General features: G+C 38.8%; 1 protein-coding gene across 4 annotated transcripts in view; it reads left to right on the top strand.

The window, feature by feature from the left end:
* Positions 1-12,725, top strand: part of AP3M2 (adaptor related protein complex 3 subunit mu 2) — a 59,582-nt gene extending 46,857 nt beyond the window's left edge. For all 4 annotated transcript variants that reach the window (XM_036458626.2, XM_045588855.1, XM_036458624.2 and 1 more), the window contains exons 4-9: positions 2,596-2,733; positions 6,798-6,883; positions 7,143-7,276; positions 9,031-9,238; positions 9,502-9,646; positions 11,185-12,725. In XM_036458626.2, coding sequence (XP_036314519.1) covers positions 2,596-2,733; positions 6,798-6,883; positions 7,143-7,276; positions 9,031-9,238; positions 9,502-9,646; positions 11,185-11,285 — 812 coding nt within the window. In that variant the 3' untranslated portion in view covers positions 11,286-12,725. The remainder of the gene's footprint in view (positions 1-2,595; positions 2,734-6,797; positions 6,884-7,142; positions 7,277-9,030; positions 9,239-9,501; positions 9,647-11,184) is intronic.
* The last annotated feature ends 4,190 nt before the right edge of the window (positions 12,726-16,915 follow it).

Below are 16,915 nucleotides of genomic sequence, written 5' to 3'. Positions count from 1 at the left end.
CACTATCCTATTAGGACAACTACACCATTTTTAGTGACTTTACAATTTTCTGCCATATGGAATAGACCCTAAATTATTTACTGATCCCCTGTTTATGATATTTCTGATTTTTTGTTCTTTTAAATATCAAGGAATTAGCATTCTTATACTTAAATCTTTGTGTACATTAGAACGATTTATTTTCAGGACTAGAAATAGAACTGCTGGACCAAAGGATGTGCATATTTTATGGATTTAATGCATTGTGCCAAATTGCGCTCCAGAGAAGTTACACTAATTTATACTTTCAGCAGCAATTTCTATGTGCCTAGCCAACTTTATCATTATTTTTATTTTTAAAAAGTTTGACATTTGGTAATTTAGTAGTATCTTGTTATTTACATACTCATTTTTTATGACTAAGGGAGTTAAAACCTGTTCAAGTGTTTATTGACTGTTTTTTTCTCTTTTGTGAATTACTTTTTGTGTCTTTTGCCCATTTTTTGTTTTTGTTGAAATCATTTTCTTTTTTTATTCTAGTTTAAAAGCATTCGTTTCATTTAAGGATATTAAACTACCATATATAGTGGAAATATACACGATAGTTTGTGGGAGTTCTTTACATATTTTGAATATTCTTATACATATTTTCTCACAATCTGTCTTGTCATTTGACATTGTACATGGTATGGTTTGTTTAGCCATATTTAAAATTTTTTGATTTAATAAAATTAATCATTTTTTTAAAGCTTTACATTTTGGGTCTTGCTAATATATAAACAGGGTTTACTTAGAATTTGACAAAATGATTGGAAAATACATTTTAAAAGGGATAAATATGCACAAATAGCCAGGACAATTTTGAAAAAGAATTACAAAGGGGTGGAAAAAATTTTCCCTGTTAAATATCAATATATATCAATTTCATATGGTGCTTGAGACAAAAACTCATAGACTAGAGTCTTTAAAAACAAAGAAAGAGAAAAAGAAAAAACAAAAACATAAAAACCAAGAGAGATAAAAACTAAGATGGTTTGAAAATAAATATTAAAAAAAAAAGAACAAGAGAGAAAATATCATGAAGTTTTGGTAATTTAAAAAATATATATTGGCCCAGTAATAGGCAAATAGATGATTGGGATAAAATAGAAAGACTAGAAACAGACTCTTGCATTTATAGAAATTTGATATAGATAGGTGCTGTCTCATATAAATCAGTTAGTCAAGGGCCAGTTGTTAAATATTTTATTGTTTTGGGGCAGTCAGCCTTGATATAGAAAGAAAATGAAGTCTCCCTACTCATTCTATACATAAAATGAAATAAGATCCAGTTAGATTAGAGTTAAACACACACATAACTGTTAGAAGAAAGCACAGGAGAATGCCTTTATGATCTTAGAGAAGAAAAGTCATTTTTTAAAAGTGGACTTTCTTCTAATTCTTTTGTGATTTTATTTTTGGATGTAATTTTTTGATCTATATGGAAATTATCTTGTTAATCAATAAGAGGTAATGCTCTAGGTTTATTTCTCCAAATTTTTAGTTACTTTTCCTACCACCACATATTGAATAATGTATCTTTTTTCCCTGTTTTCAAATGATATTTTTATCTTGTACTAAGTCATTATGGATTCTTGGTCTTCTGTTTTTTAGGTTTTCCTGCCTTATTATCATACTGATTTAACTATTATAGCTTGATGAGAGGTTTTAATATATAGAGCATCTTTTTAAGAAAACACATTCATTGGGATTTTCAATATTTGGGGCTTATTTTAAACCTTAAAGAACTTTATTAGTACCTGAATTATTTATGAATATTATTGAGTTATTTTTCAGAATCTCACTTAAATCTAGAAAAAGGTATCTGAGAACTAGCTTTTGAAAAGCTGAAATATTTTGTATATATGCTGAATATATGTGTATTTAATGTTTATTTCTTTAGGTTAAAAAGATCCAGGTTATAGAAGAAGGAAATAGATTTGTAATTAGTTATAATATTTCATATTTTATTATATAGAACCTTTGAATAAAAAAATATTTCGATGCCTGTGGGGGAAAAACAAGGCAAGGAATTGATTTATAATTCTTATAATCTTATAGATAGGGAAAGATCTAATTTGCATTTTTTCCTAAATTTAAATATTAGTGTGAGAGAGATTATGTTGATGTGTACATTTTAATATGTAGCATAGATGTACCTAAGAACCTACCTCAAATTAGAATACTGTTTTTACCCATGAAAATTTTATATCAATATGTAGATTACCATCTCCACTGAAATCCAATACATTATTTAAGTTGCAAGCAATTGTGGAATTTGAGAGACCAAGTTCAAGTTACTTTCAAAACCAAAATATGATATCTGTTTCTCAGGTAACTTTCTTAACCCTTATTTTGCTTGAGAAGGCAGACCAGATGGCGACAAGTTTTTAAAGTAGATTAGGTTACCCATATAGAAGTTGGGAAAACTCCTGTTTCTTGGGGTTTTTTTTTTTGAAAAATTATTTGAATAGTGGAAGCATAGAAACTTCTAGGGAAGTATTCTATGATTATTAGATAATTGGTACATCTAATCATCAAGTTGGAATTAAATTACAGTAATATTCGTTGTCTCAGGAAGCACCAATGTGGGTGACCAGCTTCCCACTGGGCAGCTGTCAGTGGTGCCGTGGCGACGGACTGGGGTGAAATACACCAACAATGAGGCCTATTTTGATGTGATTGAAGAGATTGATGCCATCATTGATAAATCAGGTACATAATTTTAATGTATCTTTCAAACTATGAAAATAGAAAGAGGCCTCCTTTTTAGAATGCTTGCTATTATTAGGATTATTTCCCATTTAAAACCATTCTTTTCAACTTAGTGTATACTTTATGTCAAGCACTATGCTGGATACTAGGCATGAACTTAAATATTATGATGCAGATAACATGATTATAAATGTATAAACCCCTAAAGATTCAACAAAAAGCTCTTAAAACTAAAAAAATAAATTCAATAAAGTTGTAGGAAAAACAATTAACATACAAAAATTAGTAGCATTTCTATATGCAAACAACAAACTATCCTAAAAGGAAATTAAGAACACAGTTTCATTTATAATAGCAACAAAGAGAATAAAATACTTAGGACTAAGGAATAAACTTAAGCAAAGAAGTGTAAGATTTGTATATCGAAAATGATAAAACATGATGAAGAAAATTAAAGAAGATACAGATAAATGGAAAGACACCTGCATTTATGGAGTGGAAGAATTAATTATTATAATGTCTATAATACCCAAAGTGTTCTATAGATTCAATGCTATCCCCATCAAAATCCCAATGGTACTCTTTTTAGAAATAGAAAGAAAAAAAAAATCCTAATACTCATATGGAACAAAAAAGACCCCAAGTAGCCAAAACAATCTTGAGCAAGAGGAGTTAAGCTGGGAATTTCACACTTCCTGATTTCAAAATATGTTATAAAATTACATTAATTAAAACAGTATGCATCTGAAGTAAAAACAGACTTATAAACCCATGAAACAAAATATAGAGCTCAGAAATAAAGCCATACATTTATAATCAACTAATCTTCAACAGGAGTACCAAGAATATACAATGGGGAGAGGATCGTCTCTTCATTAAATGTGTTGGGGAAACTGAATATCTACAGACATATATCCACAGACATAATCAACTCAAAATGAATTAAAGACTTGAACATAATGTATGAAATTATAAGACCCCCTAGGAGAAAAGATAGAGAGAAAGCTTCTTGACAATGGTCTGAGCAACGATTTAGTTTAGATATGACACCAAAAGCAAAGGCAACAAATGCAAAAATAGGCAAATTGGATTGTATCAAACTAAAAAGCTTTTGTACAACAAAGAAACAATCAACAGAGTGAAAAGGCAACCTCAAAATGGGAGAAAATACTTGTGAACCGTGTATCTGATAAGAGATTACTATCTAAAATATATAAGGAATTCATACAACTCAACAACAAAACAAGAAACAAATAACCTGATTAAAAAAAAATTGGACATAATACACTTTTAGAAACCTGACTAGACATGTTTCAAAAGAAGACATAAAAATGGCCAGCAGGTATATGAAAAGGTGCTCAACAATTACTAATCATCAGGGAAATGCAATTCAAAATTAGGAGATATTGCCTTATACCAGTTTGAATGGTCATTATAAAAAAAGAAAAGATAAGTGTTGATAAGGATGTGGATAAAAGGTAACCCTTGTACATTGTTGGTAGGAATGTAAATTGGCACAGCCATTATGGAAAACAATATGGAGGATCCTCAAAATATTAAAAACTGAACTATCAATACCATAGTCCCACTTCTGGTTATATCCAAAGGAAATAAGTATCTCAAAGAGATATCTGCACTTCCCTGTTCATTGTGGCATTATCCACAGTAGCCATGTTATGGAAACAAACTAAATGCCTGTTGGCGGATGAATGGGTAAAGAAAATGTAAGATAGCTATATATACACACAATGAAATCTTATTCAGCTGTAGAAAGAAGGAAATCCTGCCATTTTAAACAACATTGATGAACTTAGAAGGCATTACGCTAAGTGAAATAAGCCAGATACAGAAAGACCAATACTGCATGATCTCACTTATAGGAGCAGAGAATGGTGGTTACCAGGAGTTAGGAAGAGGGGAAAATAAGGAGATGCTGCTGCTGCTGCTGATATAATGATGCTATTTGGTTGTTAAATATGATGAAGTTATGTAAATAAAGAAAAAAATGGGGTAACATATATATATATATACACATATATAATATATATATATATATATATGTTACTCCATTTTTCACATATATATATGAAAGCAGAAAGAGAGAGAGAGAGAGAGAGAGAGAGAGAGAGAGAGAGAGAGAGAGAGAGAGAGAGAGAGAAAGGCACAGTAGGCTGCAGAAAGCTTGCTTAAGTCCAGTAAGGGAGAAAGGTAAAAATGTATAGGATAAGAGAGGTATCCCACCCATCCAGAACAAAGTGTAAAGAGGTGATAGTGTTTATGATTTGTCAATGGAATGAGTAGAAGTTATTAAAACTTCCATGGATTTTGGAGTGAAGTATGTGCTAACACTTTAAGATGAATAAAATATTGTAGGGAAATAAAGTAGTTTAGTATGACTGGATTGAGAAGGATAAAAAAAAGAAAAGGTATAGCAACTTTTCATATCAGTACCAAACTGGAAATATTACTGATGTCCATTAGTAATAGAAATGATAAATAAATTTTGATGTGGTCATACAATGAATACCGTAGTGATAAAAAAAGAATGAAATACTGACAAACCCAGCAACATGAATATATCTCACAGTATTAAGCAAGAACCTTAGATGCATATGGTTATATGAAGTTTGAAAACAGGTGCAACTTAATCTGAGGGAATAGAAGTCAGAATTTTAAGGAGTTGGATTAACTAAGCTGGGCAAGAGGAGCACACTGGGATGCTAAAAAGGTATCACGTCTTGATGTGGGTGGTATTGCATAAGTGTGTATTTATTTAAAAATTAATTGAGCTGAACATTTATAATTTTTGCATTTTACTATAAGTTTTGCCTCAATAAAGAATTAAAAACAATTACTAGATGGCTAGATCATGAAGAGTCTTGTGTGCCATTTTTAGGAAGATTATTTGGAACAATGGAAAAGTGCTAAGTTGGGGAGTAACTTGAACAGATTTGTAGTTTAGAACTACCATTCCAGCTGCAGTGTTAAGAATGGCTTGAAATGGGGTAGGATTGAAGGCAGGGAAAGGAGAAAACTGTTTCTGAAGTCACAAAATATAGACATCCACAATGGTAGTGAGGGTGGAGAGGAGTGAGCAGATTTAAGAGATAGAAGTCATATAAAAGAAGAGGAAATGAAGGCTTAGGCAACAGGATAGATGGTATCATAAGGAAGATAGGGAAAATATGAAGAACAGGCCTGGAAACGAAGATAATGAACTCACTTTGACATGGGGAGTTTGAAGTGTCTCTGTGACAATCCAAGTGGAGCTGTACTGCTGGTTGAACCGGAAAAAATGTTAGAAAATAACTAGTCATCAATGAAACCTGAAGCCTGGGGTGGTAGGCAAAGTAACCCAAGGGAAGAGTGTTGCGTGAAAGAAGAGAGATGTTCAGAACTGTGAAAAAGCGTAGACATTTCAGGATGTGAAAAGAGAGAAAGCTGCAGAAGGCACTGCAGAGGAGCAGCTATTGTAGAAAAGTAGAAAGTGAGGAGAAGGGAAGATTTTGAAAAGGAAGAAGGGGCCAATAGAGAGACCCTGTGGGATAAAGACCAAGTGTCCATTCCGTATAGCAGCACAGCTCACTGGTGGCCTTAGGGAGAGCAGTTTCTGATATGAAATTTCCTGAACCATTGGTTTGGATAATGATAATCTGTTTGATTATGGTACGAGATTGAAAACTCCTGTAGACTAATTATCTCATTTATTTTTTATCCCTATTACTTCATCTAAGTATCTCCTACTTGATATAAGGTTGATAAATGTTTGGAAGGATGGACAATGCTAGGTAGATAAATTGGATATATAGACAGAAGGAAGGAAGGAAGGAAGGAAGGAAGGAAGGAAGGAAGGAAGGAAGGAAGGAAGGAAGGAAGGAAGGAGGAAGGAAGGAAGGAAGGAAGGAAGGAAGGAAGGAAGGAAGGAAGGAAGGAAAAAAGGAAGAGAATGAGGGAGGGATAGAGGAAGGAAGAGATGGAAGGAGGAGGGAAGAAGGAAATAAGTTGGGAAGAGCAGAGAAGAGTTCAACAGTCCTTACCTTCTTTTTGTCTTGTTTTTGTCTCAGGTTCCACAATTACCGCCGAAATCCAGGGAGTGATTGACGCTTGTGTCAAACTGACTGGAATGCCAGACCTTACCCTTTCCTTCATGGTAAAAGCTTGGTCCACAGATTTAGTTCTTGGGATGGGAAATTAGATGCTTTTGGAAAGACAGAGTGGTGAGCATGAAATGGGACAAGAAGATATAATTAAGGACAGCCACACAGCTTGTATCAGGCTTGAATTCTCTATAAGTAACTACAGAATTTGTATGTGTATGTACTTTAATAAAAATAGCACCTAAATTACTCCTGAAAGAAATGTGGGTGTTTAATTTCTCTCTCTCGCTTTTCCTTGCCTGGTAACTATAGAACCCCAGGTTGCTGGATGATGTCAGCTTCCATCCTTGTGTTCGTTTCAAGCGCTGGGAATCTGAGCGCATCCTCTCCTTCATCCCTCCTGATGGAAACTTCCGCCTGCTCTCTTACCATGTCAGTGCCCAGAAGTAAGCAGCCTTATAATTAAGAATGGTTGTGTGTGTGTGTGTGTGTGTGAGTGTGTGTGTGAGTGTGTGTGTGTGTGTCTGTGTGTGTGAGTGTGTGTGAGTGTGAGTGTGTGTGAGTGTGTGTGTGTGTGTGAGTGTGTGTGTGTGTGTGTGTGAGTGTCTGTGTGTGTGTGTGAGAGTGTGTGTGTGAGTGTGTGTGTGAGTGTGTGTGTGTGTGAGTGTGTGTGTGTAAACCATATCCATAGTAATTAAGAATTCTGGTTCTGGAGTTACCAGGGTTCAAATTCTAGTTTCTATATGAACTAATTGGGTAAACTCTGGTGAGTTGCTTAACCTTTCTATGTCTGTTTTCTTTTTTGTTTGTTTTTTAAAATACATTTTTATTGATTTCAGAGAGGAAGGGAGAGGGAGAGAGAGATAGAAATATCAGTGATGAGAGAGAATCATTGATTGGTTATTTCCTGCATGCTCCACACTGGGGATCGAGCCCGCAATCCGAGCATGTGCCCTGACCGAGAATTGAACAGTGACCTCTTGGTTCATAGGTCAAAGCTCAATTACTGAGCCACACCAGCTGGACTGTGTCTATTTTCTTAACATCAAGTTGAAAATAATAAAATTTCCTTATTATGAGGATTAAATAAGAGAATCTAAATAGTGCTTATCACAAAGTAAGTGCTCATTAAGTTTGCTGCTATTATTTTTGTTTTGATTATTATATGTCTAAACAAGAGTATTTTTTATCTCAAATTGGAATCTGATTACACCTGTATTCAAACTCCTCTCCCCCCCCCCCCCGCCCCCCGCCAAAGAAGCATTAAATTATGCAATGAAAACCATAGACTTCAGTGGTTTTTTTATCTTGAACATTCTCTGTAATATGAGTCTAGGGGGTTTGGGGGCCCTTAGTTGAAGGTATACAGCAGAAGGTATGTGAACTGAAGAGAGCCATGAGATCTCAGAATCACCAATACCTTTCTGTGTGATTTGGAATAAATAATTTATAAAAATATCTGAGAGAAAAGGCTCTGGAATCAGACTGCCTAGACTTAGGCTCCACCTTCAGTACTTATGGTATGTGACCTGGGGCAAGCTCCTTAACTGAGGTTAAGCATATCAGTATTTATCTAGAAAATCAGGACAGTAGCAGTACCCATTTCATACTTAATTGTGAGGATTAAATGAAGTAATAGGGATCAAACATTTAGCATAGTGACTGGTACTCAGGAAGTGCTTAATAGATTTTAAGAATGTTATTATTCTGTGACTTCTCTATTTCCTCTTTGGTCAAATCATGACAACTACTCTACTTCATAGGTTTTTGTATGGATCAGACGGGTCAGGTAAAAGTTCAAGAAATTATAAAATGTCCATCATGTGTGAATATCACTCTCCCAGGTACAAATAATTATCAGTCACATGTCACAAAATAAAACAAATATGGTGATTTCTAATTTTTGTTCATGGTACATTTCTCAGAGTAGGCTTATCATTCTCTTTGATATTATGAATATTATTTAAAGAGTTATTAAACAGAGTTAGTTTACTTACTAGATAGCATCTTACCTTTACAAAAAGAAAAATATCAAAGATTATTAGGTGGTGTGTTTGTTTTTCTTCTGTGCTTAATTTTTAAGACAAGGAATAAGGAAGCAGGTAAGGGAGGAAAAGCTGCCAGCAGGGCAAAGGAGGAACAAAAGTTGCCATTTTCCCAGAACGTTCATGAAATGGGCTTCTGTGCGTTTCTTTTCCAGCCTGGTGGCGATTCCTGTGTATGTCAAACATAACATCAGTTTCCGGGACAGTAGTTCGCTCGGACGCTTTGAAATAACAGTGGGACCTAAGCAGACCATGGGGAAGATCGTCGAGGGAGTGATTGTCACCAGCCAGATGCCCAAAGGGGTCTTGAATATGAGCCTCACTCCATCTCAGGGGACACACACATTTGACCCAGTGACTAAGGTAGGAGAATAAGCAGGAGGTTTCGAATTGCTGCCATTAAGTAGAAGTAGCTCTGCGGGAGCTCTCCTGATAGACTTCATGCCCTGTGGAAAGGGGGATTAGTCACAGGGGCATTGTTTTCTCCTGGAGATATTTTGTGGTAACAAATCAAGTTCTCTGTTGAGAAACACCCTAGAGGCAGCTTATAATGTTGTGAACAGTTGCGCTGCGGTTAGAACTCAACAACCTCACCTGAATGGTTCTGCTGTAACTTTTCTTTGAAGATGCTATCTTGGGATGTGGGAAAAATAAATCCCCAGAAGCTACCAAGTTTGAAGGGGACCATGAGTCTTCAGGCTGGAGCTTCCAAACCAGACGAGAACCCCACCATTAACCTGCAGTTTAAAATCCAGCAGCTGGCCATTTCCGGTAAGTGCCCCACCACTTAGGTGGCTTTTACGAGAACAGAGACGGCACAGACATCACAGAGCCTTCTCTTGGCTCCCTGCTTATTGAGTTTGATATGGAGTTTTTAGTGAGATATTTTCTAGCATATTTCTGGGGAAAGTTTATAATCCTTGCTTTGAAGATGGCCTAAAGGACCTGAATAAAAGTGTCTGAGACACAGATGAGAAAGGAACAGTATTGGTAGGCACAGGAGTTCCCGGGAAGTTGCTGAGTCATCCTAGATTGTCACTTTGATGTTGCCTGGATCTTCAGTGTGGGAATGCTTCTGCACTCTCAGCTGGTAACTGTAAAGAATAATTTCCTTTCCTTTCCCCCAATTTCAGAAGACTTTCACATTTGCTTTTTTAAAAATTCTCACCCAAGGACATCTATTAGTTGCCTTACGTCTGTGCCCTGCCCGGATATTGAACCCACAACCTAAGTATGTGCTCACTGGGCATCCAACCCACAACCTTTTGATATATGGGATGATGCTCCAACCAGCTGAGCCACACCAGCCAGGGTCACATTTGCTTTTGTTATCGTTTAGAATTCTCAGGCTTACCCAAGTCAGTTCATTATAGTCTATACCTACCTCAAGGTGATCCTATATAATAAAAGACTAATATGCTAAGTGTACGGTTGTCCGGTTGACTGTTCAACCAATCAAGCATAATATGATAAGACCACTCAGCCTCTTGCTATGACGTGCACTGACCACCAGGGGGCAGACATTCCAACCAGTAGGTTAGCTTGTTGCTGGGGTCTGGTCGATAGGGACTGAGCGAGATGGGCCAGACACACCCTGAAGCTTTCCCGCGGTCCTCCCTGGCTGGCCAACCTCCTATGTCCCTCCCCAGCCCTGATCGTGCTGGGGGGGTCCCTCGGCCTGGCCTGTGCCCTTTTGCAATCCAGGCTGAGGGCCCCCCTCCTTGTCTGCACAAATTTCATGCACCAGGCCACGAGTGATAATAATAATAGTTACCACTTACAGGGCATTTACTGTGTGCTGGGTACGGTCTTAAGCTCTTTTCATCTATTATTCAATCGTTAGAGAGGAGATGATTTTAACTTTATATGAAGTTCCTATTTTTCTTTACCAAAAGGCTTTGCCTAATTTAAATGATTAGAATTTACTTAAATTAAAAACTCTTTAATTTTAAAACATTTCAGATTTAAAGTTTTATATGGTATAATTTATTTTGCTTAGTATAGTGAGGATACTTAGGAAGCATTCATTTATTCATCATTTTCCATTCATTCAGCAGTGATTTATTTCTTATCACTGTTGATTCAGGTATTCAGAAAAACACACGGTGCTCTTATTTTCCTTGCACCTCATTTCAGTCTGCATATAACTTTCTAACCTTCCACTTCAGGAACAGGTCCTCTAATACTTCGTTTTTGGTTCATGGGCTACTACTGTCTCTATCCCACTCTTTGAACTGAGATGAATTTAAACAGCTATGCTACCTGCTTCTTTTGAATCATGCTTATGCCATATTCTTCCTTCCTTCCAGGACTCAAAGTGAACCGCCTGGATATGTATGGAGAGAAGTACAAACCCTTTAAGGGCATAAAATACATGACCAAAGCTGGAAAGTTCCAAGTCCGAACCTGAAGGGAGAGTTTTGCAAAGGGAACAGTTCAAACACTTCTTCATTTCTTACTTGTCTAAAAGTGCAAATGTATCAGCCTGTCTCCTAGGCCAGTCCCCTTCTGGACCTACCTGCTCCCGTTTTCCCTTAGCCTTCAGTGCCATGGAACTAATCAGGGGAGAAAAGGGTCACCGGGGAGGATGGGACAGAACTGAAACACAGTAAGCACTCATCCCAGCTCTTAAAGAGCTGGGCGATGGAGGCCAGGGGTACTTAATGCCGTATTTAACTATTTTAATGTGGTCACCATAGGAAAACAGGAGCATTTGTTACTTGCTTGGCTTTAATTATCTAAAGCCAATGAAAGACTTCTTTGTTACTGTTTTTTAAGGTGGAAAGAAAAAGAGAGAGAGAGAAAGAGGAAGAGAAAGGGAGGAAGGAAAAGGGATGGTAGGAGGGAGGAAGGAAGGAAAGAAAAAGGAAGAAAGAGAAAAATAGGAAGGAAGAAAGGAAAGTTTGGAAGAGAATGAATGTTAGTCAAGCAAAAGCCAGCTAAGGATCCGGTCTGTGAGGGGGAAGAAAGCGGGAACGGTTTAATTAAAGAAGTGTGAGGACACTAAAGGGGAAGTGGTGAGGACAAGCAAGTCCCACATGAAGGAGGGCTGGAAAAGATAGAGCTGAGTTTCTTTCCGACCTCTCTACTTTCATATATTTAAAAAGTTTGTACTCCCAGAAATGAACTGGCAACTTCTAAAATCAAGTCCACTATTGATATAGAAAACCCCAGTAGAACTGATTGCCCCTCAAAGACCATGCCTGTGTCCGACCCGCTTCCGGCTACTGGCTGCTGCTTGTCTTCAGTACTTGGTTGGTCATCTTCAGTGTGAAGGTGACTTGCCTTTTCCTGGAGGAAATGCCTCTTGTAACCCAAAACAATTCTACTCACTTCCCAGAATTCACCAGCTTTTTCCTGTTCCCGAGGAGAGTCTCAGACCAGCCAGTCCAGGGCAGCCGCATTCTGTATGTCACAGTATTGGAGTGTAGGTGGTCCGATCGGCCCTTAGGAAGGTGTACCACAACTATAACCCAGTGACTTCTTCTTTTAAAAAAATTAAAAAAAAAATTGATTTTGGATGAGAAATAGAAACATCAACGATAAGAGAGAATCATTGACCAGCTGCCTCTTTCACACTCCCTACTGCGGATCGAGCCCACAACCTCCTGCGGCCACATCTGCCAGGCGATTCCTTTTCATGTGTCAGCGCTGGACTGGTCCTGGAGTCTAAGCCGTCCTGTCGGAAACTTTTTTATTCTTTATTTTATTTACAAGTAATCCTAAGTAAAAAAAAAAATGCCTAAATGAGGATGTGATTCATCCTTGAAGCTGTTCAGTAAAGTTACTTCCTTGGTCTTTTATTTTGTACTCATATAATATATGTATTAACAACTAGAGGCCCAGTGCATGAAAATATGTGCACTGGGTAGAGGGGGGCAGTTCCTCAGCCCGGCCTGTGCCCTCTCACAATCCGGGATCCCTTGGGGGATGGCAGACATCCCTCTGGCAGCCCGGGAGCCCTTGGGGGACGTCCACAGTTGGACACCCTTAGCAATGCGGAGGAGGAGGGAGAGGCTCCTGCCACCGCTGCTTTGCTTGCAGCCATGGGCCCAGCTTGTGGCTGAGTGGAGCTCCCCCTGTGGGAATGTACTGACCACCAGGGGGCAGCCCCTGCCTTGAGTGTCTGCCCCCTGGCGGTCAGTGTGCGTCATAGCTACCGGTTGTTCCCGGGTGTTCTGCCATTAGGGTTAATTTGCATATTATCCTCTTGTAATATAGCATAGCTATCCGCCAGTCCATTTTCCTTTTAATCCTGCCCCCCTCAAAAGTCCCCCTAGCTTTGAATAAAGCTAATGTTGTAGGAAGATGGGCCATGTTGATTATGTGTGAACCAGTTTCAGAAACATGGCAATTGCACGATTACCTCAGGCGTTCCCAACGGGTAATTTTTATTCTAGTTTAGTGTGACTACTACCCATTTAAATATTTATATAAAAGGCAGGTTTTTAAAAATCATAGCTTAAGTAGTGATACTGTTGTGCTTCGCTTCATGCATGGAGAAAAACGAAGACTCTATTCTCCAAACCTTATAGTCTTTCTCTAAATCCCTATTTCCAAAATACTTAAGTGATTCCTTTTCTAGTTTTACCTTCCTCCCTGCTGGATTTGTTTTTGCTGCAGAGCAATGTTGCTGTGTGGTTATTCTCTGGGATAAATTGTGTGCTACATGATGTGTTTCAGATCCCACCACTCCAGAATTTTCTGAGTGCTATATCCCATATACACACCAACCACGTGGTTGGTAGAATACATAGAATTACTTCTCCTGAGGCCTCTGGAGGGTTTTAACGTTTCACAGAAAACAACCCATCTTGGTCCCTGAATATTTTTAGTGTTATAAGCCCAGCTATTTTATTTCCTCCAGGGCAGCTCATCTTAATCTCAAGGGGGGATGTTAAGAGGGAATAAAGTATCTAGGGGGTAGTAGCTGCAGGCCTCAGCATATGAAGTGACTCTCACACCACCTCTAGCAGAGGCCCCGAGCAACGCGGTTGATGCTGCTACGGCCAGCAGTGTGTTAGCATAAGTAACGCAGGGTGGCTTGACCTCGCTGTTCAGCTCCATGTGTTTAACATGTGCAGAAGTGTCTTCTCTGTCTTAATAAAGTGGAGTTTTACCATCCTCCGTGTCCTGAGTGTTTTGTTGTTAGGACTAACGACGATGCTATGCCATGTGTGTCTCAGTAGAAGCAGTAAGAATAATTCAGGAGGCCGAAGCCGGTTTGGCTCAGTGGTAGAGCATCGGTCTGCGGACTGAAAGGTCCCAGGTTCGATTCCCATCAAGGGCATGTATATTGGTTGTAGGCACATCCCCAGTAGAGGGTGTGCAAGAGGCAGCTGGTTGATGTTTCTCTCTCATCGACGTTTCTAGCTCTCTATCTCTCTCCCTTCCTCTCTGTTAAAAAAAAAAAAATCTCTCTCTCTCAAAAAAAAAAAAAATGAATAATTCAGGAGGATCTTACTATTGTACTTTCAGCCCACAGACCTAAAGCCATATGTATGGTTTGATTCTCTAGTCATCTCTGGAAGACAGGGATTTTGGTTTTATGTCATTAAAAAGAAATATATTTTATTGATTTTTTTAGAGGGGGAGGAAGAGAGAGAGAAAGAAACATTGATGTGAGATGGATCAGCTGCCTTCTGCACTCTCCTCACCAGAGATTGAGCCCACAACCTGGGCATGTTCCCTCACTGGGAATGGAACCAGCAACCTTCTGGTGCTTGGGATGACACTCAACCAACTGAGTCACACCGACCAGGGCTTAATGTCATTTTTAAGGTTGTTAGAATGAAGGTCTATATCAATCAAACTACCTCCCCCCTCCCGTGTGTAAGAGACAAAACCATTAAGGCTGCTGTTGTCTGCTCTAGTTCTCCCCCCATTCTCTTGATCATGTTTGTTGATTAACTCAAACATGAAACAGGGCTTCAAGGTTCCCAGACATCGTAACTGTAGTAGAGATTTCTTGGGGGAGAAGACGTTAGGAGTTTTAGTAAGGTAGACTGTTGTCTGCTCTAGTTCTCCCCCCATTCTCTTGATCATGTTTGTTGATTAACTCAAACATGAAACAGGGCTTCAAGGTTCCCAGACATCGTAACTGTAGTAGAGATTTCTTGGGGGCGAAGACTTTAGGAGTTTTAGTAAGGTAGACTGTTGTCTGCTCTAGTTCTCCCCCCATTCTCTTGATCATGTTTGTTGATTAACTCAAACATGAAACAGGGCTTCAAGGTTCCCAGACATCGTAACTGTAGTAGAGATTTCTTGGGGGAGAAGACGTTAGGAGTTTTAGTAAGGTAGACACTGGTGGTTATCCCATATCTGCGTTAATTTTGTTCTGTAAATCCCTCATGGCCATGAAAAAATTTTAAGACTTATTTCTGTCGACTTACCACAAGTGTTTAATATCTATTTGTATTCCAATCTAGCTATCTTAGTCATTGTTAATATCTTTTCTCTTGGCCTGGCTCTTTTCCTAGCGTTGGGGGTGTGACAAGGTACATTTTATACATGTACTTCCCTATCTGGCCAGTAGGTGGTAACTCTGGGCCAGCAATGAGATGAAATTTTTGTTTGAATTTTAGAAGGTGAATTGAATATGAAACTCTTAAACTTTTCCCAAGATCTCAAGTACTGGGGATTATGTGAATCTTTGGCTTTTGAAGTTAAACATGGAACCAAAAGCTTATGACACTTTTTGAGATAACCGTATTTAAGATTGGGGCTCTAGGAAAAAAACAGTTTCAATCACCTGATTTCCTCTAGTCTTCACCCACTGAGAATATTTCTTGTTGTTCTGGTCTGGTATCTATTTATTATATTATCTGTCTGGGGATAGTGCGGGGAATATACTATTTAATTTCCCATTATGCTCATTTCCTTCACCCGACAAGTTCCAGACGTTTTATCCTGAATTTCCTAACGCACACTGGCTAAGGAAGGATGTGTTGCTCTCTGAGTGTATTTTAGTAAAATTCTGCCGTGGAGCTCAGTCAGCGGTCTTTTCTGAGCAATTGTCTTCCTCCAGTCTGCGGTTTCCAGGACTTTACTCAGAGGAAGGCCTGGGCTTTTTAACTGCATCTCCATCCCAGGAGGCCTGACTGCTTCAATTCACTTCATTAACTCCACCATCTGAGGAAAAGCTTCTCCTGCAAGGGGCGGGAGGAGGAGGGAGGAGGAACCCAGCTGAATTCCTGCGGGAGACTCAGCCCTAGGAGTCTTGTCTATTGGTGTCCTCCAGCCATGTTTTTCTGAGATGGCTGAAAGGCACATTTATCTAAAATAAAAGCTGCCACTTGCACGGGGAAGCTTCTAAGCGAGCAGCCTGAAGCCAAGAGATCTGTGACTAAAGGGTCTGTGACCTGCATTAATTTAACTGATCCAGGGGCTTCAGCCTTTCAGGGAAGTTGGATTCTGTACCTCCCCCCCCCCCCCCCCTCTCTTGCAAATCCAGCTCTTGGGCCTTACTCGGAGTATTTTTTTTTCTTTCATGAGTTAAAACTACCATTTTTCTGAGAACCCCCAAACTGAGCAGTCTTACATCGTGAGAGACAACTTCAACCACCTTTTTGTCTCCAAGGAACTGTCAGCATATGCGCGGCAGGAAGCATTGCATCAGCAGGTTTATTCTTGGATCTGGGGCGTCAGTGATGCCTGCTGGGCAGCAGCCAGGTGTATGGGTTATATAAGTTGTCAGAAGCAGAAAGCAGCATTCCTTAAGCAGAACTTGTGTGGACTGGCCTGGGAGTTAATTCTTTCTGATGAACAGGAAAGCAAAGTAGGATGGGGGGAGGGGGGGAGTAGGGGGGAATGACCCAAATACTAGTTTCTCTTCTGAGCCAACAATTGGGATGTTGCACGTTAGCAGGTTGTGCTTAGGTTCTTCTTACTCCTTCATTTCTCCTTTCTAGTTCTATGGTTGCTGTCCAGGGAGCTTCCTCACCTCCCGAGTCTGCTGTCTCCCCAACCACACTTGCTTAGTATTCCTGAGGCATGGTGAGTTCATCATTTTCCTGGAGCCAAGGCCTCAGTGATTTCCTG

Source organism: Pipistrellus kuhlii, unplaced genomic scaffold (genome assembly GCF_014108245.1).
Source record: "Pipistrellus kuhlii isolate mPipKuh1 unplaced genomic scaffold, mPipKuh1.p scaffold_m20_p_3, whole genome shotgun sequence".
In the NCBI taxonomy this organism is placed as follows: domain Eukaryota; kingdom Metazoa; phylum Chordata; class Mammalia; order Chiroptera; family Vespertilionidae; genus Pipistrellus; species Pipistrellus kuhlii.
The sequence above is the reverse complement of the archived record's forward strand: the minus strand, read 5'-3'. Positions and strand labels throughout refer to the sequence as shown.